The 12,012-nt window shown below is 32.2% G+C and overlaps 1 protein-coding gene across 1 annotated transcript; it reads right to left on the bottom strand.

The window, feature by feature from the left end:
* Positions 1-2,170: 2,170 nt before the first annotated feature.
* LOC132699582 (trypsin-2-like) lies at positions 2,171-8,916 on the bottom strand. The gene is made up of 4 exons (XM_060666378.1): positions 8,805-8,916; positions 5,784-6,067; positions 3,204-3,488; positions 2,171-2,656 (listed from the first exon to the last, which is right to left on the bottom strand). Exons 1-4 carry the CDS (start codon positions 8,854-8,856, stop codon positions 2,495-2,497), a joined length of 783 nt encoding a protein of 260 aa, XP_060522361.1. The 5' UTR covers positions 8,857-8,916; the 3' UTR covers positions 2,171-2,494.
* Positions 8,917-12,012: the final 3,096 nt, after the last annotated feature.

The following is a 12,012-nucleotide window of genomic DNA, read 5'->3' on the forward strand; positions in this document are numbered from 1 at the left end:
CGTTTGGTAACGAAAGAGGTTGTTGTTTATTGCCGGTACAGCGCCGGCACAAAGGTTTTTGCCGCTCCAGGTGAACTTCAAAAGTGCTGTCAAAAACCGTCCATACGAGGGTTACTTCAGAAGTTTCCGACCTCACCCTGAAGATGGCGACACTAGTTACTAAAAGCTAGTGATAGTAGTTGTACACCTTTTGATAGTTACTTACTATTTTGGAACCGTGGTTTTAGTGGAGAGTCGTTTGAATTAGTCAACGTGAGTGTTTTCGTGAAAGTGGAAAAAATTGAATATAGAGCTGATATAAAATATTTGTTTTTGAAAGGCAATGCGCCTACGCAAATGAAAATTTGGGCAGCTGAATTTAAACATGTAGATGTAGATCTAATTTCGATTATACGCCCTAATCAAAAATACAGTAAAAACAGTAGACCACGAAGTGGGAACAAACTCCGGAAAAACGAAAACCTGTTTTTTAGACTGGGAAAGTGATTGCGGTTTTTTTTAGCAGTCATCTTAATCTATTACCTTCAAAAAGGAAAAACCATTACAGGAGCATGCTACGCATCATTACTCATTACAGAAAAAAGGTCATATTTGCAAAAACAAAACTGTTTCACCAAGACAACGCGCGGTCTCATACCTCAGCGATTGCCATGGCAAAAATTCAAGAATTACGGTTTGAACTGCTTGTACCATCCGCCTTACTCACCTTTTGGTTCCATCATCTGAAAACCGGGCTCTGAGGAGCATTGCTGGGAAAAGTGTATAGAGTTACAACGGGACTATGTAGAAAAATATTTAAAAAATGAGAAAAATGTATCATTGTTAAGTTGGAAACTTTTCAAGTGACCCTCGTATATTGTACAGTGGCAGGCAAGGAGTTGGCAACATTTGGGAAAAATGTTTATTGATGAAGATTGAAAAAATATTGTTCGACTAATCCGGTGCGCATGTCCGATAACCTGAAAATTGTTTTTGACATATGTCATGTGACCATTGATATGGCGGGCAAGTTAACTAGACTAATATGAAATCGTCAAAAATCAGATTAATTGATCGAAAAAAATCGAAGAATAAAAAGTTCTTGATTTTAACCTTAGAACATAGTTATAAATATTGTTTTGTTTTTCTAACACTTTAAGAGCAATAATTATAATTCAAAAAATGGCTTTCTACGTTAATACTTACTGTTGCAAAAGTATATTTCTAATAAAGTTCATGATGTAAATGTAAAATTTAGAGATCTTAAGCTTCCACGTCATACACCTGTTCATATATTTTAATATTTATTTTCCTGACTTAGGAAATCTTGCTTTATTTCCTCCAGTTGATTTCAGAATTTAAAAATTAAAAAAAAACTCTTAAGCCTGCAAATCGGGTGATCTGGGTGGCCTGTTCCAAATTTTGTTATTTCCTTTGGCGTAAATAAAACAAAAAACATGTCAAAATCAATACTAACCTGGGGTTTGATAGACTTATTATAGAAAATATGAAATAACAAGGTAACCGTTAACATATTTATACGGCAAGACATAGCTTATCGATGTAAACATCACACCATAAAACAATATAAAGGGTATCCTATTTGAAACAGTTGCAGTTCTAAATATAATGTAACGGGTTGGTAGGTTTTGGACACTCTGTAAACCATAAATGTTAATTCTTAATATCTTGTGTTACCGCTTACAGTACTGGCAAAGGTGTTTAAAATCATTTTATTTATTATTTCATATTATTTCAAATGTTTGAAAAATAGTGAAAAATCTAGTCGGATTAACATTTTCTCAAAAATAAAGAAGTATAGGGATGATAATGTAACATTAGAATAATAAAATAAAAAACATCATTGCGAAATTATTAATAGTATTTATAAATTGCACTAATTCTTAATTTAGAATCACAAAGGAATTATTTTTGTTTTGTGGCGTTTAAGGAAATCAGTAAACTATAACCCTACAGAAATATAGTACAGACTTGTTAAAGTTGTATTGGGATAGAATTACTTTTTAAAAATCTACACTGATTTTGTCCGGCTAATTGTGGCATCTTATCTATAACTCAAAACCGCATTAATAGAACTCACCAATTAGCGAAGCGAAGAAACTTAAAATCATGTATTTGCCGATTTCTTTTACATGATCATCACTATATTATCAGATGCAAATATTGTAAATATTTTGTTTACTACCAACTCGATTATAAACAATTAAAAATATAGAATGCTGATTTTCTTTATAAACTCGATTATAATTGAGTGTTACGTGTGGTTCTAAAACGGTGGCAAAACCCTTTGGTAATAAATACATTAATTTATTTATTCCGATGGATTCGCAAAGCCATCATTTGCATTTATATAAAACTCGATTGTAATTACAGTCCGAATAATATCGATATAGCATGTAGTACGTTAATTCCTAGTGTTGAAAATGTGGTGCCTTATTTTGTATTTAGGGGCATTGGAATGACGGGGAGGCGGTTTTAAAAATAAGTTATTTATTTAGTCTTCTTTATACTCCTGTGGTACGACTTCGTCAACAAAATCGACGAAATTTCCGACTTTAGTGAACACGGTAGTCTTTTTGTTAGGTTTGACCGGCCTTCCAAATGAAACCAATCCCACCAGTTTTCCATCGACTACTAGTGGTCCACCGGAATCACCCTAAACAAAAAAATAAATTAAACAAAATATCTCCAGATCGAAGTAGCCACCGCCAGCGCAAATTGAAAGACTGCTTTAAGAATATACAGGGTGCATCAACAAGGTAAAAGGTAAGGTAAGAAGAAGAAAAAAAACTTTTGGATTCCAAGGGTAACAAACATGTGGAATCTAAACATAATTTTGGTTATACAGGATTGGTCAAAAATTGTTTTTATTGCATTATGTACAGTGCGGTTATTGTCGAAAGTTGGTGGATATTCACCAACCATTTTAGCTAAAAAGCTAAAAAAAACGAATAAAGTACAAGTATTTCTATACTATTAGGGAAATTCGTTTGGTTTGCCTGAAATACTAAGCCTTACTAATTTGGATTTGTTTATTAATCAATCTCAGAAAATCATGTTTGTGATTGCCTAAAACATATTATTAAAAATAAAAAATTGCACAAATTAATGGACTAGATTTGTCGTCTCTCCATTACCGCCCAATTAATTATTTCCTTCCAATTTCCAAACACTTCGAATAAGTATCAAATTCTCGAACTTACATAATACGTTGACTTGTGGTGAGGCTTTACGCACACCATATTGTGGGTAATGGTCGGGTGATAAATTCCCGGAAAATGACTTTGACATTTGCTTGGGTATTCCAGTATTAAATCGACCGCTCTCAATTTTCTAGAGGGTCGACCTGTTTCCGTTCTACCCCAACCAGACGCTGTCGCCACGGTGCCACCCGAATGATCGTCCGTAGAAATTTCAATATTTTGTGCCTTTTCGCTGAATTTGATGGGCTCTTTGAGGAGGAGCACCGACATATCGCTGTCTAGCCCCTAAAATTTTAAATTGCAGGAAATAAAAGCAACCTTTCAAAACATGTCTAGCAATAATCCTTGATGATGACACAAAATATGCTACACACAACTTTTTTTATTTTAAGAAAGAAATATTAACTCTAGATAGAAACTGCTATGGAGAATATTGATACGAAAATTCTTTTACTTAACAGCGATGATATTGGTTAAAGCATATAAAGAGTAAAATAAAGAGCATTATCTTGCTCTAGCTTTATGCTAGCGCATTGGGATCTCCGTCCGGAAACGAGAAGAAGACTAACAGTTGAAAATTAAATAAATAAAACAAAAAATAAATATTTCAAAATGAAAAAAGAGTTTCATATTTGTGACTTCCTGAACGGGAGATTATTACGAGGAAATGATTGCAGTGTTTTCGAGATTTCAAGATTGGAGAAATAGCAAAATATCTTCCCACTGACCCAGTTGAGAGAAAACAAGGGCGTACCATCAAGATACTGGATTTTTAAGAAGACATGTTGCTCTCGTAAATTGAAACAAACTTTTTGTATTGAAGTATGCCGTGGAAGATAAGGAGTACAACAAAATATTACTATCTTGCACTTACTACTATAATTTCAATAGATTATAGCTAGATAAAATACAACATTTAAAATGAAAGCCGTTATGGAAGTAAATCCTGAGAACTGGCTAACAGCTATCCGTAGTATTATCAAAGGAAAAGGAAAATGTGGGTAACGAGTTGGATCCATCGTTAATAATAATATCAAGAAGAAAAGACAGTACGTCCGACGAGAAAGAATTTGAATATAATTAATCTCGGATTTGTGGTTTAAATAATTTGATAATAACCTTAATTTTTGTATAGGGTAGGCCGTTTATCTTGGGACACAACCTTATCTTAGAAACCATAGGAGATGAAGCCAAAACTTACATACAAAAGTTAATTGGGGTATTAGAAATCTTCAATTTATTTGAATGTTGCATATATAGGGTGTTTCATTTTTCGTATTCATATGGAATATGACTTTATTTTTGAATTCTATACAAAATTCTAGACATATTTTGTGTATCTTGACATTTTGAATTTTTTATGGGAAAAATGACGTTTGCAAGACATAAAATATCTGCCAATTTCTTCCATTGCCATGCCAATTGAGTGAGTTGTAGACAAAAGACCCGCATAACGGATTTCATAAGAGATTTCGATTAATACAGGGTACGCGAAAAATAAGATTAAAAACGAAAAACTGCCAACAATCTATTTTTTAAATAGAAACTACCTATTTTTATAATCTTGTCATATTTAGATTTAAGAATTAAGACAATTTAATATAAGGTTGAATATGCCTAATATTTTTACTTTTTGAAATATTTCCTTTTAAACATTTGTCTATCACAAATAATATGCTGGTGTCATAAAGTTCAGTTAGTGTAAGGTGGCTGTGACGGCGTTTGAATAAAACAAGTGCTAAAGTGCTGTCACTATGATTTCATAGTAGACCATAATCTTGCCGATGCGCTAATGATGAAAGATTATGTAAATGTGTGTATGTATTATTTGTACAGAATAGGACCAAGGCTACGATAATTAACTAAACTAACCAAAACTTACTCAACTGAAACAATAAATACTTCGGAATGAAGAAATTGGCAGATATTTTATGTCTTGCAAACGTCATTTTTCGCATAAAAAATTAAAAATGTCAAAAACGGTTAAACTTAGGTATAAGACATACACAAAATATGTCTAGAACTTTGTATAGAATTCAAAAACGAAGTAATATCCAAGGTGTTCCATTTAAAATAATATAATATTCGCCTACGAAAAATTAAACACCCTGTATATATAAAATTAAAGGTTTGTAATATCCCAATTAACTTTTGTATATAACTTTTGGCTCCATCCCCTATAGTTTCTGATATAACGTAGTGTCCCAAGATAAACGTACAGGTTGTTTCGCCATATTTTGACATTCAACCACAGGCTTTATTATTTATATTTAAAAATAATAATTGCAAAAGTTGCAAGGTTTATTCTATCACTTTATTAAATTAATTTAACAGATCTTGATAGTTTAAAATGAACCCCAGGTGATTATAAAGTCTGTATATGTGGGCACATGTTTCATTTTAATTTTTATCGTAAACTAATTAAATAAGTAATATGGGGTGGGCCCGTATTTAGTATTATAGAACAGAATTTTCAAAAATATGTTTTTATTTTTTTTTAACCTTTCATACCAAATTTTGTTTTACGAACAACTGAATATGGCGATTTTTATTAAAAAGAAGATATACCGGGAAACTCACTCTATAAGAAAAGTCGGGATGTTTAATGACTTTCTCTATGGTGTGGAAGTTGCCATCGTCGTCGCCGACGTGGTTAGCACCAACCAGGACTTCCAAATTCTTTCTTGGTTCCATTCGGATCGTGTGGGTGCAATGAGCCGCAGTGACTACCACCCTGGGTTTTATTATGACACCGCCGCATATGATTCTGTTGAATTTTTTGTTCACTAGAGCCACCTGGTACGGATGGTCCTTTATGTCGACCACTTTTCCGTTTAGGATTTTCTCATTCTTCCCCTGCTTGGCTGAAAGAAAAAGCCGCAACGGTAAAAATGGACATCCGGAAGGGGCTAGGACATTTAAACAAAGAACTGAAACTGGAACTGGAATGACAGCAGTGTGATTTTGCAAGGTAAATTTAAATATGGCGGATTAGTAAAAGACTGTTTTACTATTTACAAAACTTCTGGATTCTTCCTGCGTCGATTTTTGCTGAATCGAAATTGCTTGACTGAAACTGGCTCGTATTTTACTCTGTACCTGCTTATATATTGTTTGAGGGGGGCGCTAATGAGGGGCAAATAAACTCATCAGCTGTTGCCGAACACACTCATGAGACCGGACACAACATTTTATTCGATAAAACTAAAATTCTTGCATGTAATCAGTTCTTCTACTAGCGAAAAATCCGAGAGTCTATAGAAATCTATAAACAACCTAACAAACTTAACCACGACTCAGGTCTCTACCTGTCACCAGTTTGGGAATCAGTCATCCGAGAAGGTGTTTATGCCCCTCATTTAGCTCCGCCCCCTCAAACCATATATAAGCAGGTACAGAGTAAAATACGAACCAGTTTCAGTCAAGCTCTGAAGAAGCTAACAGGATGATTGGCGAAACGTCAGCAATTTCGATTCAGCAAAAATCGACTCAGGAGGAATCCAGAAGTTTTGTAAGAAGTATTACAGTAGCCTGTGGAAGTTTCTTTGAAAAATTAAAAGATTGTTTTACATTATTTCTCAATGTTTTCATTTCTTTGGATTTTTTGGAATTAATGTAATGATATTATTCGAGAAGAATTAACGAAACGTATAAAACTCAGATTGGGGAATAGTACAATCTCATGTAACAATCTTGTTATTGATGTGAATTTAAAATTAAAAGAATATAGAACTTTATGTATAAAAAGAGCATTTTCAGTGTTAAATTTTGCTCATACCATATATGGATCATTTCTGGATTCTGTTGATATTAAAAGGTTACAAAAAGTCTAAAATTCTTGTATAGGGCGGAGAGTTTCTTATAAGTTTGAAGAGTTGGGATGGCTTTCCATGGCTCAGCGACATGCTTTGCATTCGGTACGTCAGTATTAAAAAATAATTAAGTCAAAGTGTCCTCCCTATTTTAATGAAAAATTAACATATCGTACGGATATTCACAACATAAATATTCGTAGACAACAATTTGTTTACTATACCTGTTCATAAAAAAAGAATTTTCCAAAAAGTGCTTCTCCTATCAGATTGCGTTCATAATTAATAAATAGCAAATACATGATTTTACCCAATCTATTGGCCCATTCAAAAGACACATGAAATGCAAATTTTTGGCACGCTAGTTATTAGCACGGGATTTTAACGGTCGTTTACGAATTAACGAAGCATTTTGTTTACATAAAGAAATATCTTCTTTCTTTCTTCTTTCCTTTCTTTTTCTTCGTACCCTGTCGTTCGTCTATGCCGTTCTCTACATAAGGTAAACTTCAATTATCTTATTTAAGACGAATATGAAAAGTTGTAATATGTATTATTTGTTTATTATAAGTTTAGTTGGCTTGAACAGCACTTTCCTTGGGAAGAAAGCTGCGTCATGTCCCCTGTACATACTATAATTAATATAAATTAAATGGTTTGTTAATATGGTGCGATATATTTTGACTATTTCTGACGGTAATAATCTTGTCTAGTAGAATATCTACTAATAATTCCATGACGTTATAAATTATAAAACTTTTAGTAATGACAAGTTCTTGTATTGTATTTTTTATTTTTTTTGGGAAGTAAAGCACTGATGCGTGTTTCATATTGATTTGTTTTGTAAATAAATAATAACTTATCGAGTTATACAAATGAAATATATAAATATATTTACACAGTCAGATTCATAAAGAATGGTTAATTGCCAAACTGGAAATATTGGACACCAAAATATTATAATTGAGCTTAACGTGCTTCATATAAATGTCGCTAGTTTCGGAGAAACAGGTCGTTCAAATGTTATTCTGAATTTTCCCATTAATTAAAAAAATGTTTAAGTCTAATTATTAAAATTGGCAGTTTTAGGATTTTTGACACTACAAATATGAATTTGAAACTTATGGATACGTTGCTGTTTTTCACCGTAATATATAGATAATAGTATTGGTTGGAACAAGGTGAAAATCTGAAGGAATGTTTAATTTTTCATATTTTAGGCCCTCTAAGTCTGTTGGATTTTGACTGATTTATATAAAAAGTTCAATGTCTTTTTTCTGTTTTTTCTATAAATATGTAAAAGATGAAAAGGTACCGGAGCAATAAAAAAATAATATTTTAAAATAACAATTTTGGTAACAGCACTAAAAAAATCACAATGAATTGACATGTATGCTTTGGCGGTTGATTTAGTTGCCAAGAAAATTTAAAATTTATTGCTCATCTGGCAAATAATTTTTTTCAAACGTTAGAGAAAACTTAAATATGATGAATTTCCTACATTAATTTGTACGTGCCTTTTCGGAGATTTTTTAAAGTTAGATTATAGATTTTATTTTATACAAATATTTAAATAAAATCAAACAGTAATATGTAAATTATTTCAATAATAATTATATTGGCAAATTAAAGAAATTAAAAAACACTTAATCCCCCATTTACATAAATGAGCAAAACAAAGACAGGAATCCTTATTACTATCCGCCTTTCTCTACTGTAAACTTTGCCTCACTTTTCTACCGGTCCGCGCCCATTGCAGGTTAGATCTAAGTCATTGCATTTGACTCACCACCAATTCCACTTATGAGTAAAACACACAAACAAATCAACAGTTCGCGCATTTTAAAAACTGGCAGGTGAAAATAATTTGCATAATATTTTATAGCTTTACGCTCCAGGGATTAAAGTTATTTCGAAGTTTTAACTGAAAAGTGTTACGATATCGTGCCCGCGTTTTGATTGATTTAGATTTTCGGGGGAATTCGCTAAGAGAAAGCCAAACGCGTTAGATAACGCCAATTAATTGACTAGAATAAAATACAAAAGATCAGCGACGCACCAAATTTACGAACCGTTTCGCAGCAAAAGTTGTTATCGGAGAATTCTTTGCGCTTTCGGCGCCTATGATTTCAAACATTTTGCGGTTTACTGGAGCTGAAAAACAACATATCGAAATAATTTGCATATGGCAAGTGATTTTTAAAAAGATATTAAACCTGCGGTTATCTGTCGCAATTTGCCAAAAATTGGGAAAAATAACCATTCCATTGAAAAACTGGAGAAGCAGAGGTTGTCAATTATACTTTTCTAACAAATGCAAATGTTAAAAAATGGAGTGAACCAAAATTCAAAAATGACAGTCGTTCAACAGCTATTTTTAGAGTTTTTAGAACTAAAACACCCGCCAATTATTTTAAATAAAAGTATTGTAAGTTAAACTAAGGTACTGTAAAGATATTGACTGATATATTTCCACAGAAAAATATTTTTTTAAAGTCAGTTTGTAATAAGTCCTTTTTCTGCAGAATGCATTCTGCGGTACTAAATAAAGCAACAAAAGTTTTTTTGTGTCAATTGACCAAAATAATTTTAAAAATACCATAACATTCATATTTATTTATTTATATTGTTCGTTGCGTCGCCGGCGCGTCGTCCTGGGAACCAAATGAAGTTGATATTATTATTGGGATTCCCTGAATAGCTAAGTATCGTATTCGGATATTCCTTGAAGAGGAGTTGCACATCACAAACGTATAATAATTTAATATAAAATACATATTATCATTAAATGATAGATAACACATAACAATTGCAAGATGTTATTAAAGCGGTCAATTGACCACGGTCAATCGATCAATTCCATTTCTGGCCGCAGTGCAGGTTAGCGTCCGAAATCTATGTGCTGTAGAAAGAATGTTACTAGATTGGCTTAAAAATACACAGTTTAATAACCAATGCATGACCAAGTAAGCATACGTTTTTGATATAAACAGCTGCAAAATAACAAAACAGAAAAACTAAGTTATGTTAAAAACTAGCAGATAGGGCAGAAAGAGTAACAATGCACAAATTTAGTGCGCAACTAGTGCTAAACTGAAGACAAAGGTCTGTAAAAAGTGAAAAACTAAATCATTTAACATTTTTAACAGCTCTGAGACTTCCAATAAATGGGTGGGTAAAATCTGTTCATAGATAAGAAAGTGACTAACTGACACGAGTTAAGGAAAGACCCGGCCAAGCTGTAAGAATGAAATATGGCCGAACAGGTCCGTACTTTGCTTAGAATTTAATTATTTGGGGTTTTGTTAGGAAAGATAATAAACAATATTTATTTATTTATGTATGTATTTATGTTTAAATCTAAAATAAAATTACAAATTATTTTTGTTACCTACTTAATTGCTTAAAATTATTCAATTCACATAATATATCAATATCACTATCGCTATCATCGCCTGTTCTAATTATTATTTGTTCTATATTATTTGCAATATGGATATACGATTGTAATGCGTTTTCTATATGTTTAACAGAACTTTGTGGAGGGATGTTAAAAATTTCGGTTTCTATAAGTTTGGATAGAATAGTGTTTTCTGCATTTGGGCGAGAGCATCTCCTGAGATACACTAGACTCGCACATATTTTGCATAATTCGCAAACGATTATGTTTCTCCAGTGACATCACCCCAAACATTTCAGCGACTGAACTATAATTAATTCTGCAGTCATCATTGCGTTGCAAATGTTTATATTTGGTTCAAATGCTAAGGCTAATGATAACTATTTCTAGTAACAAATCCCAAGTTTCTCAATCTATTCCTAGAAATATTAGTAATATGATAATATTTTATGAAGTTGAGCATAAAATATAACACCTAAGTTCTTCCCCACAGAAGCAGACTATGCATTCCCTGAAATCTTGGATTCCGCCAATTGTTATCCAGACTGCCTACTTGCTCTTTACCGAAAGATATAGGGAAACACTTTAATGCTGAGTAGTAAACCATTTTTTTGGAATAAGATTTGTTTTAAGTAACTTCAGATAATCCCAAAATAAGAAAAAACAAAAAATAAAAAGTTTGGTTAAGCCTGTAAATATCGCTCCACCCATTAGCAAAATAAAATTTGATTTTAAGATTTTGTTTAGCAAAAGGATTGAATTGAAAATTGTTCCAATTGAAAATAGGTTAAATAATTTACCACTTGAATTCTCTAGAGTATGTACAGAAATATTGGTGCCTTAATTGTTACCTGTTGGTTTTGGAGTAATTTCTCGAGAGAATGTGTAAGGATATTACCATATTGAGGTAAGCAATTATTTTTTAATATTTTATGTTACAGGACAACGCTACAGACTCGTACGGAATTCCACCAGCGAATGGCATATATGAGAAGTTATTTTATCTATATAATTGATATGAATAATATACGCTGCAGAGTTGTCTTTGCTTGTGAAATTAAATCTAAATTTGGAAATGCTAAAGATAGTTTCAATTTTTAAAAGTAACATTACTAAGCCGGCTGATATTGAGAAACTCGGTATAATATAAAATAAAAATTTGAAACAAATAAGTTTTTAACACCCATTTTAAGATCTGCGTTTTTGATCGTACTTTTCTAAATATGTTTTGGTCTGTGTGATAGTGATATTAACAAATCGATATTTTAATAAAATGATTGCCTAATAATTAACAATTCAATTGTTTATTTTAAAACAATGTCGTTTTTGATTTTTTTGCGGAAAATAAACAAAGATGTTTATTACAATTTTTCAAATTCTACAACGGGCGAGATTCAGTTCATCCGTCTTAAAAACACCTCAAAGATGAGTGTCTGTTTTTAAACAAAGCCCAACTACTTGTTCGTAAAAAAAAATATTTTTACAAAAAAAGTAGGGTCAAGGTGGCAACAATGGATCAACTTTTGTTTGACACGCTGTAGCAAAAAAGTTATGAAAGTTCATTTTATTTTCAACAAACTATGGCTCCACTACTTTA

The sequence above is a fragment of the Cylas formicarius genome, unplaced genomic scaffold (assembly GCF_029955315.1).
Source record: "Cylas formicarius isolate icCylForm1 unplaced genomic scaffold, icCylForm1.1 PGA_scaffold_3__17_contigs__length_32017465, whole genome shotgun sequence".
NCBI classification, from domain to species: Eukaryota; Metazoa; Arthropoda; class Insecta; order Coleoptera; family Brentidae; genus Cylas; species Cylas formicarius.

What these genes read in the sequence shown, in the direction of transcription:
- LOC132699582 (XM_060666378.1), bottom strand. Translation starts at nt 8,856, where the DNA reads ATGCGCGAACTGTTGATTTGTTTGTGTGTTTTACTCATAAGTGGAATT. An exon ending in ACTCATAAGTGGAATTGGTG is followed by an intron (nt 6,068 to 8,804) that starts GTGAGTCAAATG and finishes TTTTTCTTTCAG; the next exon opens with CCAAGCAGGGGAAGAATGAG. An exon ending in ATCCCGACTTTTCTTATAGA is followed by an intron (nt 3,489 to 5,783) that starts GTGAGTTTCCCG and finishes TTAAAATTTTAG; the next exon opens with GGGCTAGACAGCGATATGTC.